The sequence below is a fragment of the Aristolochia californica genome, unplaced genomic scaffold (genome assembly GCF_029961685.1).
Source record: "Aristolochia californica isolate CCGP_79_NKW_82.1479 unplaced genomic scaffold, dmAriCali1.0.hap1 SCAF_6, whole genome shotgun sequence".
Taxonomy (NCBI): domain Eukaryota; kingdom Viridiplantae; phylum Streptophyta; class Magnoliopsida; order Piperales; family Aristolochiaceae; genus Aristolochia; species Aristolochia californica.
In genome coordinates this window covers 37,317,547-37,331,190 of record NW_027182257.1, presented here as the reverse complement: position 1 = coordinate 37,331,190, position 13,644 = coordinate 37,317,547, and the positions used below count along the sequence as shown (strand labels likewise).

General features: G+C 37.6%; 1 protein-coding gene across 3 annotated transcripts; it reads left to right on the top strand.

Moving 5' to 3' along the window:
• The first annotated feature begins 548 nt into the window (after positions 1-548).
• On the top strand, positions 549-3,943 carry LOC137934746 (BAG family molecular chaperone regulator 1). 3 transcript variants are annotated; one of them, XR_011109207.1, is made up of 6 exons: positions 549-1,541; positions 1,636-1,892; positions 1,974-2,120; positions 2,218-2,441; positions 2,801-3,392; positions 3,700-3,943. XR_011109207.1 is itself a non-coding variant. In XM_068779265.1 (5 exons), exons 1-5 carry the CDS (start codon positions 1,316-1,318, stop codon positions 3,710-3,712), a joined length of 867 nt encoding a protein of 288 aa, XP_068635366.1. In that variant the 5' UTR covers positions 549-1,315; the 3' UTR covers positions 3,713-3,943. The 3 variants fall into 3 exon arrangements, 1 of the variants encoding a protein (XP_068635366.1); XR_011109206.1 differs by having other exon boundaries at positions 2,798-3,392; XM_068779265.1 differs by lacking the exon at positions 2,801-3,392.
• Positions 3,944-13,644: the final 9,701 nt, after the last annotated feature.

The following is a 13,644-nucleotide window of genomic DNA, read 5'->3' as shown; positions in this document are numbered from 1 at the left end:
ACGTGGCAAGGTCACACTCGTGGATTCCACGGCTTAAGGAGTGTCGGTGCCCCGAGTCTCTAAAACAAATGCCAGGTGGCTTCTCGATTACTGTGTATACGTATCTTTCAACGATGAGTGACACGTGGCAAATGATTTGGAATGACGTCGTCTGTTATTTTACTAAAAAAATTGCCCCTCGGGCCCACGTTATGCGTCGGCAGTCGGAATACGGCAAGTCAAAGCAAACTGTCAAACACGAATTTTCCCCAAACTTTCCCCTGTTAAAATTTGGAAACCGTCGATTTCAGGTAGACGTGTCCGGAAGTTACGTGGGCGATCGTGAACCCTAAATCCTCCGCCGGCTGCCGTGGTTGAGTACACGCGCGTGTGGAGACGTGGCGTTTTCGTGTGCTAAAAACATTATTACACGCGCGAGTACAAGTCCAAGATGAAGCCCGTGGAGGGTTTGGTGAGATTTTCCTTCTGGCGGCTTCTGTTTGCGCTGTAAAACGATGAAAGTTAAAGACTTGAAAAGGAAAGCCGTCTCTCTTCTCGGGGCTTTTCTTTTCATTTCCTGTAACCTTTGAACCGAAGCCGTGGAGGCTTTCGCCTGTCGTTGCCTTCTTTTCCTGTTTTTTTTTATATTTCTCACTTTCTTTTTCAATTTGTATATATATTCTTCGTTCTCTCTTTGCAGGTTCGTTCTGATTTTAATTCTTCTCTTCCCAAAAAAAAAACTTCACGTTGGTTCCAGAACGGGAGAAAGGCGTTCTACGCATTTTGTTTCTCCTGTATTTCGATTTGCAGGCGTTTTTGTAGGCGGTGGTAGACGGGAAGGGTTCTGATTCTGCTTCTTCGATACACTCTGAGGCTACAAGGCGTTGATAGGGAAGATCTGAGGTTTCCGGCCGAGTTTTCAGGTACTTGAGTTTGTCGGGCGTTCTTGTTCTGCACTGGTTTTGCTGACCAGTGGAAGGCTCGAGTCTTCGAGGTTTCGTTCCTCTTACCTCAATTTCAGCAAGGAGCTTGAGAGGATCAAAGTCTTTCGGCAGCCGTTATATTTACCACGCGGAAAGTTCAAACGCGGCAGCTTTGAGTTCTTTGGAGAAAGTCTGGCCAATCGGTTAATGCGAGAATCGCGAGTCTTTCGTATGCTCTCCAGGTCATAGATGGTTTTCGTGGAATCCACTGGAGATTTTTCCAGAGCAGCCTTCTGAGAGATCTGAGGTTTATGTTGTAGTTTATTCATCGACGAAGAGGTCCCGACTCTAGCCGCGTTTTTTTTTTTTATTCTATCGAAAGAGCTTCTTGAAGTAGTCATACTTGCTGTGAAATGATGCGAATGAGGATGAATGCCGCGAATCCTCCAACAAGCAAAAGTTCGGATATGCCGAACGCCGGCGCCGTAGTGGACTGGGAGCTCAGACCGGGCGGGATGCTCGTTCAGAAGCGGAATCCCGACTCTGATCGAGATTCTGCTCTGGCTCCCGTCGTTAAAGTTAGGGTCAAATACGGTTCCTCCATGCATGAAGTTTTTATCAGCTCTCAAGCCACTTTCGGTAAAATTTCTTTTCAGATCTCCGATCGACTTGGACCTTTTTTTTGGCGTTAGATAGTGATTACTAAACTAGTTTGTCTTTCGAGGAAATGCAGGGGAATTGAAGAAACAACTGTCGGCACTGACTGGACTGCATCCGCAAGACCAGAAACTACTCTTCAAAGACAAAGAGAGGGACAATACTGCATATCTTGATTTATCGGGCGTTAAGAATCGATCTAAAATCGTTTTACTCGAAGATCCAACAAGCCAAGAGAGACGGTATCTTGAGATGAGGAGGAACGCGAAGATGGAGAAGGCGGCGAAGTCCGTATCTGAAATCAGTTTAGAAGTCGATAATCTCGCCGGACAGGTGATTGTGGTCAAATGAAGTAATGCATTGTACTTTGCGAGAACAAGGCAAGGAACCCAGGTTGACTTTCTCTGTTTTCAGGTCTCTGCTCTCGAATCCCTCATTTCTAGAGGGGGGAAAGTTGCCGAGAAGGATGTATTGAGCTTGAGCGAACTGTTGATGACTCAGCTTATAAAATTGGATGGTATTATGGCTGATGGAGATGCAAAATTACAGAGGAGAATGCAGGTATGCTCTTGCAGTAATGAGCTCCCGTTCTTGATTTCCTGGCACAAGAAAAACTTATTTCCACAAACTTGTGGTGGTTGTATTATTATCTCTTCAGGTGAGTAGAGTGCAGAAATATGTTGAAACTCTCGATCTGTTGAAGATAAAAAACGCTACGCCAAACGGCAATCGGCAAACGGCGGTGCCCCCATCTCCAGCACCGCCCCGCCAACAGTCGCCGGCGGTATTGGTAACGACAAAATGGGAGACATTTGATGCGACTCCTGCTGCGCCTCCCTCGACTTCAACTACAAACTCTAAGCTTAATTGGGAGTTTTTTGAGTAAGTGTATATGATTGTCATGTTTCTGTGTGGTGATGAGTTGTCTGGTCTTCTTTTTCGATTCTTTTCTGTATTTAGGTTCTGAAGAGGGTCTAAGATTCCCCATTGATTCATCAGAAATAAATGGGTTAGTGATGAGGGTGCTCTCTCTCCATTTTCTCAATAATGATTTTGCACGAGAAATTAGGGTTGTCATTTGTAGACATTATATAGATTCAACGTCTGATTGATGAACAGACAGAAGGAAATAGAAATAGTTACATCTTTCTTTCTTTCTATCTAATTCTTTTATAATGCTATTGTTTTAGTTCTATCTTGAATTTGTAATATCTTTTGTTAACATAAGATCATTATAGCAGAAAAAGAGCTGTTAAGTATAATGAAAAGCTCAATCATGAGAAAAAGAAGGGTTGAATCTGAATTATCAAAAGAGGAAGCCTAGGGGTTGGACAGCTGGAGATAAATTTCTAGGGTTCCCCTCGATTCTTCTCCATCCGCATTGGCGTTTTGAAATGGTGATTTGTCTTGATGCTCTGGCCATTATTCCAAGGCGACAGTACTGGGTCCTGGATTTAAAGGTCGTGGGGGCATTCATTGATAGTATATGTTGTTGGAAATCAGTGGGTGGACCCATACAGATAACACCGCAGCCATAGAATATTATTTTTGAATAATTCTGCAATCAGACAACCCAGGACATGTTCAAAGCAAGTATGGTTGAGTGCAATAAAGGCGAATCGTCCCCCAATATTGTGACGTCATACCAGTTATAGAGCGGTTCTCCAACAAGAGGCTTCCAGTTTCAGCTGCTTCTGCTTATTGGAAAGAAGTATTAGGACCACATCTATTGGGTGGATGACTTTGCTTTGCCTATTGGCCTCACTGAGCATCTTCTCTTTATTATTATCTTCTTCTTCCTCCTTCGTTTTTTCATGATGCAGTAAAAGCATGGTCAGTTTCTGCTCTTGCTATTTATGTTCCATACTTCTCTCTAGAAAGCTTTCTATGTTGGATCAGAATTGAAAAAAAAAAAAGCTTTTACTGGTTGAGCTTTAGGCCTTTCTTGGTGTGTTCATGTAAATCTAATCTATATGTGAACTATAAATACCTGTCTTCATGAATGGTGAATTATCTTTTTGGAGGGAGTGGACCCAAAATTGCTATTAAGAGTTACCGACAATTAGCTTGTCCTACATTCAATTCAAAACTAAGGTTTTACTGAAAAGTGGATTAACCTCCATGTTCTCTCTTTTGGCAGAGAGACAAGGTGAGACCTCTTAAGAGATTGCTTGTTTTTGGTCGTCAAGCCAATTGAACAGACATTCGAGGACAGTGAAGATTGCAGAGGGTGCTCCATGTGTCTACCCTTCTATCATTGTTTACTTCAGTTATGGAGGATGTCCTTTAAGTCCCTTCATACTTTCTCCTCTCTTTTTCATCATATTGGGAGCAAACCTTAAACAAAGTCGATGTTTAACCAAAACCCGTTTCAGATTTTGACATTTCCTCGTTAGATTGGATGGATGTCTTTCCTGTACTGGAATTTTCAACCACTCCTTCCCGAATGGACGTCCCACCACCTCCAATTTTGCAAGTCGAGATCTCCCGAATGCTCCAAAAATTACTCATCCGTAGGCCCCAAAAATGGATGGCAATTTGGCGTATTTGCAAAAGTCCATCTTAAATATTCCTACTAATGCTCGCGAATTACTCATTAACAAAAAACAAAAAGAAAAAAGAAATTGGCCCAGCCACTCCTCGTAATACAGGCGGAAGATCAGTAATTCACCCAAGATTTTTAATTGCGACGGGATCGATCCAAACCTGTTATAAACAAAAGAAACTGTCTTCCATTCCTAAAATAATTGTTCATCGCGGTTTCATGTGCTAATTTTTGTTGGAGACATGGAAATATCCCCCACCAAGAGTATGTATTTTAAGTGGAAGCTTGGCGATGTTGGTTGCTTATTCTGTCGGAGAAGATGACAGGATTTTGTTCAACTGCCGGCTGTTGAGATGTCAACTTTCATCTCATTTTATTAACCTAGGGTTATTATTCTCCTGGTTAATGCAATTTCATGAAAGTTTATATTAAGATTTAAAAGGGGATGACCTCATTGCACTGATCGTTTAACAAGTCTTTCAATATGTTTGCATGGAAGGTCAGAGGGGCAAGGCAGAGATCTCGCTCATGAAACTTGTCTGAGGGAATTTCCCTCTTTCCTTCCATTTCAAGGTTAGTTTGTCGGAGAAATGAAGGCAGTATTTAAACACCTATTTGTTAGTCCTCACTCAATTCCCTCTTTCCTTCCCTTTCAAGGTTAGTTTGTTGGAGAAATGAAGGCAGTATTTAAACACCTGTTTGTTAGTCCTCACTCCTTACAGGTGGAAAGCTGTTACCTGATCTTCATCTACCACAACTTACTTCTAATAAAAGTCTTGTTCTGTAAAGTGCTCCTCCCTGACAAAGAGAGAGAGCCATATGTGAGAACTGAGAAGACTAATAACCCACCAAAACCAATCGGCTAAAGCGAACTTATGGAACTTGAAAGTGCATGGAACATGGTGGTGGATTTGTGGATTGTGGTTACAAGCCGATCAGCAACATGCTAAGCGATGATCTCCACTGTGGGGAGTTCACCTGGTTGGATTTTATGGGGAACTTGTTCCAACTCATGGGTCAAGGATGAGGTTGTGGAAAAAACCTGTGTGATTCGAGGTGGTTATGGGTTTTACCAAATCTGACTTACTCGATTCAACCCCAACCTTGATCTGATCTAATGAACTTAAACACTTTTTTTCAAAATTTCACGTGGTATCAAAGTAGGTTTTGTGAGTAAACTTGGTCAACTCATAGAGAATATTTGTCCTTCTCGTAAATCTCAAGGGTTCTGTCAATTGTCTCTTTGTTGTTGTTTTATTTTAATTTATCATTATTAATTGTTGATAAATTCTATAGCCTTAATTCCGAGTTGTTGAGGTTTAGAATAAAGTATGAAAAGAAGAAAAAGGAAGAAAAAGAAGTGTAGAGAGAATACTTGAGAAGGTGAGAGATAGAAAAGGAAGAGAGGATGCGTGGAGAGAATGGGATTAGGTTTTGAGTCAATTGCTCAACCCTATGTCATTATCCTTTATTTATAACCAAGATATTACAAAATGTTATTGGCCCAAGTAGCTTCTAAAGAGGGGAGTGAGTTGAGAAATTGAAATTGCAAAACTAAGGGCTTTTGAATGAAATTAAATGCAAGTAAGGCAATCAACAAACACATACCATAATAAGAGACATTTTTTGTTATTCATGTTTCCCTATTGGTAGTCTCGCCCAAGAACCCTTAGTTGTGAAAATCACTAATAGCTCAATTAAGTAATTTTTTTATAAAAGAGATTTTGGCTCTCTTTAAGCCACACGTATGCTCAAATACGTGAATGCAAATATCTCCTATGTAGATTTATTGGTTCTAGATCAGTCTTTAGAAGGAACAATGAAAATACAAAAATAAAAGAAAACTTACACTATTGAAATTTGGAAGAGACAACGTTCTCCATGAAATTTCTAAGTCTCCAATCTTTAATGCACAAGTGGAAAAACATTTGGAGCTTGAAATGCTAGTATTTATAGAGAATTTGTAAGTTTATAGTTGTTTTCTCTCAAAAATGGATTAGTGAAGGAATTTCAAATGAAAGTAGTGGTTGGATGTAATAAATTTTGAATGAATGCTCTTATTATTGTTCACAAAAACGTTTGTAGGGGTATTTATAAGTTTCTCCATCAAACTAGTCCTTTCTTGCACATTTTTAAAAAGTTGCAAAAAGTATTAATCTATCACTGGAAATATATGATTGATCAACAATGTATAAAACGGCTATATTTTTGTATTACCTAGGCTTGTTGATCAATCAGGTCATCGATCACGAATTGTCAACTTGTAAAAAATGGTTGATTGATCATGTAGCTAATCCATTTATGAATGTTTGATCCAATTAATCCAATTAGGTTGATAGATCATGCTTTATGGCAGATTATGAATGTTTGATTTTAAGCATGATGATAATGTAGCTAAGGGGTTTTGCAAGGGTAAGGTTTTATAATACATCGGTTAAACATGATTGTGATAAGTATGCCCCAAAGCTCCAAAGTCTCTTGTGTACCTCAAAATTGGAGTTTGGTGCTGTCTTTTTTAAATGGCTAGAGTTCTTGAGACATTCCTATACAACCTAGACTCTAGTCGTCAAATCTTCATATATTCACTTGTGGGTGTTTCTTTAAGACAACTTGACACATGATTAAGCTCAAGGTCTTGCATGGAGTTCTGCAAGTTTTTTATATAGACCTTAATTTTTGTGTCACTTGAAGAAATTGCATTTGAAATGCTTGATTGCAAACACTAATACAAACATCATTAAGTTTTGTTATCATCAAAATATAGATGGAGATCAACCTAGATCAATAAATGTCAATAATGCCCTTAAGGCTACATCTCAAATCAAAGGAAAAGATAAACAAGAACACTAAAGGGGACAAGCACCGACTTGAAGATACCCTAACTTGTGGGCTAAATTTAATACTCTACCTCAACCTGGTGCATATACATCATAAATTCCTAGTTTTTCACATGAATCATGAAGAGATGTTGTTGTTATAACCTTGGTAAAAGATGTAGTTGATCTCGATATGCTTGGTCCTCTCATGATTGACTAGATTAGTAGAATATAAATAGAGACCAAGACATCATAGTGACGTTGAATAGGAGTAATGGATAAAAACCAAATTCAGTTAACAATGATTTGAGCCATTACATTTCACTTACAACATGAGCCATGGCATGAGGTTCTAACTTTATGCTAGACCATCCTACAACCATTTGTTTCTTATTGTGCCAAGTAACCAAGTTACATTACACAAAAACCAAAAGTTAACTTTCTCTATTTTGCACATGCAAATCCTTCTATATGAATATGTCCATGATTTGTATATAATAACCGTTGTGTTGGAATTTTCTAGAGGTATCTTTGAATTCTTTCCAAGGCTTGCCAATGTGACATTTGAGGACAATGCATAAACTGGTTGGCAACACTCACAGAAAAAGAAATGTCAGGTTGTGTCAATATGAGGTAGATTAATTTTTCAACCAGTCGCTAAAACTTTCCCACATCTACCTCATTACCATCCTCAAAATGTAATTTAACATTTGAATCAATGGGAGAATTAATATGCTTACACCCAATTGAATCTTGTAAAAAGTGAAATACTTCACTAGTTTGAGTACAATTAGCCTCTATCTATATCAGAGGGAACAAGTAGAATCCAATTACACTGGTTACACCTAAAATCTAACACTTAAAGATAAGTCCTAGCATAATTAAATAATTAAACATAAATAGAAGACTAACATAACAAAAACACTTTTAACTGAAACTCTTCTATGACACATCCTTCCATAAGATTCCTATCACACTCCACCATATCAATTCCCCCCCCCCCCCCCCTCCCCTCTTCAAGCTGAATTTATAAACTCTAACTTCATTTTACAATGAAAAAGATTTTTTGTCTTCAATCTTCATAGGCTAAATTTTTGTTATAGATTCAAAATCGTCCTTTTTTGTTCTCCCCCTTTTTTAATATGTTCACTCCAATAGGCTTGATGGATCATGGTTTAAAATGTTTGCCAACACTATTTTGGTTGACCGATCATCCTATTTGGATTGATTGATTAAACTTTATAAAGCCTAGCTTCTACATTTTTTTATAGATTATTGCTTAATGCGGTTGATCGATCATGCTTTGCACAAGAAGATTTGTTGCTCTATGTTTGATCTATCATACTTAGACCATTGATCGATCTTTTAATCTAACAATGTTATAAGAATGAGATTTTAAAGCATGAAATAGCAAAATCCTGTTTGCTAAAACATTTACAAGATAAATAAGTGTGATTTTCCAAAATCATCGTGTCTTTTTATCGATGTACTGGAATTTGGTTGGTTGTTTTCTTACCATGCTTGAGGCCTCGAGTACTAGACTTTTCACTTAGACTCTACTTTTCAATATCTTCATGCTTGAATCATAGGTGCATCTTCTTCAAGTGACTTATCCTTCCTTTTGGGCTTGAGGTCTTCTTCAAATTACTTCTTGGTTTCTTCCTCATAGACCTTGAATGATGTCTCTTGAAGGCATGCACATTACCCTTTTTCATTAATGCTTGAAATCGCATTAGCATATTTGCTTAAGCTTTGTTATCATCAAAATTAAAGTGAGGGTCAACCTAAGTTAACAATTTCCCCCTTTTTATAATGACAAAACTTAGTCTCTCCCCTGAATCTAAGCATGGTAAATTTAGTTATTCAAGTTTTTAATTTTTCTCCCTTTTTAAAATTTCTCCTCTATCATGTTGTGTATTGTATCCTCTTTTTTCATATATCAAAAACTAGGAAACGAAGTGTGACCTAAACATATGTTACTCATGTAGCCAAATTGCATGGGATGCCCACGAACTATAGTCTCATATATAGACTTCATCTTTCTAAGCTCCTTTTGGAAGGGATTTCTTCTCTTGCAAAGTACCACTCTACAAATGAGTATTGCTTACCATCCTCAAACAAATGGCCAAATAGAAGTGGTTAATCGATGTTTTTGATGTGCTTACATGGGTTTTTTTGGAGAAAACCCACTTCTCAGATCTTTTACCTCCCTTGGATAGAGTAATCCTATAATACTTCTTATCAAACTTCTTTGAAGATGTCTCCCTTTCAAAGTTGTTTATGGCACCCCCTTCCCATCATTTCATCATATATCAAAGGCATCACAAAATATTGCAGCCCTCGAAGAAGCCTTGACAAATCCTAATCGTGTATCAAATGCACCACAAATAGTAGCCAGAAGTTGTTGTGTACAACTCTTATAGATGAAACAACAATTAAAAGACTATGGTTTAGTGAAAAATAAAATTATTATCCTTTGTAATAAAATGAGGGCCAGTATTTAAGTGAGAACTTGGTTTACCACTATTGGTCAAAACACATTGACATCAGACTTCACGTCATTCAAGAGTTGGTTCAAACCAAGTTAATTGGAGTAGAATTTGTTCATAACAAAAGTCAATTAATCAACATTTTTACCAACCCCTAGGATCTAATTGATTTTCTAAGTCAAGAGGAGAATTAGGCATGAGCAACCCACCTAAGTCTACTTATATAAACAAGTAGAAAATGAAAAATATCCCCATTAAAATAAAAAAATGGAACTTAAAAGAATCTAGAAACATCAAATTTGAATTTTTTTCATATATCAAAAACTAGGAAACGAAGTGTGACCTAAACATATGTCACTTATGTAGCCAAATTGCATGGGATGCCCACGAACTATAGGCTCATATAGAGACTTCATCTTTCTAAGCTCCTTTTGGAGGGGATTTCTTCTCTTGCAAAGTACCACTTTACAAATGAGTATTGCTTACCATCCTCAAACAAATGGCCAAATAGAAGGGTTAATCAATGCTTTTGATGTACTTACATGGGTTTTTTTGGAGAAAGCCCACTTCTCAGGTCTTTTACCTTCCTTGGATAGAGTAATCCTATAATACTTCTTATCAAACTTCTTTGAAGATGTCTCCCTTTCAAAGTTGTTTATGGCACCCCCTTCCCATCATTTCATCATATATCAAAGGCATCACAAAATATTGCAACCCTCAAAGAAGCCTTGATAGATCCTAATCATGTATCAAAGGCACCACAACTAGTAGCCAAAAGTTGTTGTGTACAACTCTTGTAGATGAAACAACAATTAAAAGACTATGGTTTAGTGAAAAATGAAATTCTTATCCTTTTGTGATAAAATGAGGGCTAGTAGTTAAGTGAGAACTTGGTTTACCACTCTTGGTCAAAACACATTGACATCAGACTTCACATCATTCAAGAGTTGGTTCAGACCAAGTTAATTGGAGTAGAATTTGTTCATACTAAAAGTCAATTAATCGACATTTTTACCAAACCCCTAGGATCTAATTGATTTTCTAAGTTAAGAGGAAAATTAGGCATGATCAATCCACCTAAGTCTACTTATATAAACAAGTGGAAAATGAAAAATATCCCCATTAAAATAAAAAAATAGAACTTAAAAGAATCAGGAAACATCAAATTTGAATTTTTTTGTAAAGGTATGATCAATCGTTCCTAAAAAGCATGATCGATCAATGCACTAATTGATCAATCGACCTAAATAAGATTAATTGATCAATAGTGGAAAGTTCACATTTTAAAATAAGTGTGCTTCATTTTTTTATTCTTAGAGCCCTAAGCCTCCAAAAACTCCCTATTTTCCCAATTCAATCCCTAATCTTGCCAATCTAGTAAGATTATTGTTGGATTTCCACCACTCAATGCCCTACAAACCCTAATCTAGATCTTATTGCAATTACACCTATCCAAGAGTCCCTTAGCACCTATTTTTCCTTTGGTTAATACCCATTGTATGACTTTTTGATTTTTTGCTACTATGTGTATTCTCCCTTCATAATCTTGTATCAAAATTTAAAATTGATGAAAATATAACTTTTTTACTATAGGTGTTGCAATCCTTCCAGTGTAGGGGATGCTTCAAGACACAAAAAAAAAGCATACTTGCTTAGCGTATCCACAACGACATAGATCACCATTGTTCCTTTGGAGGGAGGTAGCCCTTTGATAAAGTTCATAAATACATCCTCCCAAATTTTTGTTGGAAGGTGTAGAGATTGCAATGGTCCCACCAAGGTGTTGTGTTTTATTTGATTCTTTGGCAAATATTGCAATGGGTCACATAAGTTTTAACATCACAGTTGAGGCCCGTTCGGGAAAAAGAGTTTTTCACCCTATGGTAAGTTTTGAGGAAGCCTCCATGACTGGCCATGGGACATTTCTTCCAATATTGCTTTGATCAAAGATATGTTTGATGCAAGAACCTCCACTCTGTTATGAAGGAAGATTAAAAAATTGGCTTCCTAGTAGTGGGGGAGTGAAGTAGGGTCTCATCGGACTTGATGCAACAATTCTTGTATGTCTAGATTTATCTTGTAGAGTTCTTTGATTCCTTGCAAAAGTAAAGGAACCAGTGAAGCACTAAGAGCCAAAAGAGTATGGTTATATTGGTGGGATAGACTATCAATGGCATTGTTCTCACTTCCTTTTTTGTAAGTAATATCAAAGTCATACCCCCATTATTTTGACCAACCACTTTTGCTGCATGAGAGTAGTGATCTGTTTTTGTAGCAAAAAATTGAGTGAACAATGGATAGTAACAATGGTGAACTCTTCTTCCAATTAGGTAAGGTCTTTCAATGTTGAATTGCATGGACCAAAGCAAAACTCTCTTTTTCATATGTAGACGAAAAGAGCATTCTACACTTGAGATGTTGGATGAAGTAGGTAATTGGTTACCTTCTTGCATCAAGACTGCCCCAATACCGTTCCTGAGGTATCACATTCAATAGTAAAAGGTTTCAAAAAATTCAGTAAGGCTAGTATGGGGGTAGTACACATTCTCTATTTGAGGTTCTCAAAAGCCTTGGTGGCATCCATATTCCATATAAAAGTATCTTTTTTATTAAAGAGGTCAATAGACAAGCAATAGTAGCAAAGTCTTTGACAAACCTCCTATAATACCAAGTTAGCTCTAAAAATCCTCTTAATTGTTTGAGGGTGATGGTTATGGGTCAATCTTGCATGGCACTAATTTTGTCTATTTTGGTTGTTACTCCTTCCTGAGAGACCACATGCTCCAAGTAGTAAACTTTTGAAGAAGCAAAAGTGCACTTTGACAATTTAACATGGAGATGATGGTGTTGGAGCATGCTTAAAACTTCATACAAATGATGCAAATTGTCCTCTAGGTTCTTACTATGGATCAAGATGTCATCAAATAATACTAGCACAAAATTTCCATAAGAGTGGACCAAAGATATCATTAGTTTGCCAAAAAGGAATGACAAAAATTTCATAGTGACCATCATGAGTTCGAAAGGCAGTTGGGGCTATGCAGCATTAAGGTTGGTAGTGATGTTGTATATGATTGGTGTTTGGAATTAATTGAAGTTGGTGTGGTGAAATTGTAGATGGATAAGTGGGATTTCGTATTTGGGCGTAAAAGTATGGATGTGGTGGGTAAGGGGTGTGGTAGCTGGGATGGAGGAATAGAAAGAAGGTTGGGGTGTTGAGGGTAATTTTGGCTTCGTGGAGAAGTGGCTTGAGGGTGAGTGAAGTAACATTTTGAAGATAAATTCTATTGGAGGGAAAAAAATGAGGGAGGTTGGTTTGAAATTTTTTGGTGGTAGTGAACAAGAAAATTTACCAAAAATAGATTTTTTTGTTGAGGTTTCATGATCCATTAGTTGTTGAAGAGGTGAAACTCATGGAGTATGGGGAATAAATATTTTTTACCGTTTTTAAGTAATGGGGAAGGGAAAAGGAATGCTAAGTCAAATGGGTTCAATGAAGAAAGTTTTGACTGGATTGACTCTTATGACTTTTGATGATGGTATCTCATAGAATATAGCTCAAATTACCAAACAGATTGTTTTTTTTCCAAAAAAGTACTCAAAGATATTTAATTTGGTGTATAATTTAATATGTAGAGCTCCCACTTGAATCTTTTCTGATTATTTGACTTATTTTGTTCAACAACAGAATCCTAGACAACTCCCATGGGGATAATATTGAAAATAAAATTGATCTTACTAGCATTAGATAACATCTGAGTGTAGACTCGGATTTGGACTCTATCCTACTCTACTAGCACACACAAAGGCAATTCCCTTGTTCTTCTGCCACCCACTAAAACCAATGTGGTTTTGTCTAGACGGAGGACCATATCAAAGTTCCCTCACAAGATGCACGCCACCCAACAAACTAAATCACCTGGTTCACCAGTTACACTAAATTAGAGAAGTTTTAACATTCTCCAGGTTTAACTAATTTATAACTGAAACAAGGCACCGGAATTCAACTGGCTAAACTCAAGGGTCCTGGTCAGGGCCTAATCTAACTGGTCAAGTCCTTTGTGTCCCCTTTTTCATCCCACTCCATATATTGTCTGCTATGTCTCTGGTTTTTTGTAGTTGGCTCTAACAAGCTATCGATGCCACTGAAGTCTTTCTTCCCTGGATTGGTTTGATAGTTTTACCCTGCTGTGATGAAACAGAAAACCCCTTCTGAAACTGAAACAGTACTGATA

What these genes read in the sequence shown, in the direction of transcription:
- LOC137934746 (XM_068779265.1), top strand. Translation starts at nt 1,316, where the DNA reads ATGATGCGAATGAGGATGAATGCCGCGAATCCTCCAACAAGCAAAAGT. An exon ending in CAGCTCTCAAGCCACTTTCG is followed by an intron (nt 1,542 to 1,635) that starts GTAAAATTTCTT and finishes GAGGAAATGCAG; the next exon opens with GGGAATTGAAGAAACAACTG. An exon ending in AATTACAGAGGAGAATGCAG is followed by an intron (nt 2,121 to 2,217) that starts GTATGCTCTTGC and finishes TTATCTCTTCAG; the next exon opens with GTGAGTAGAGTGCAGAAATA.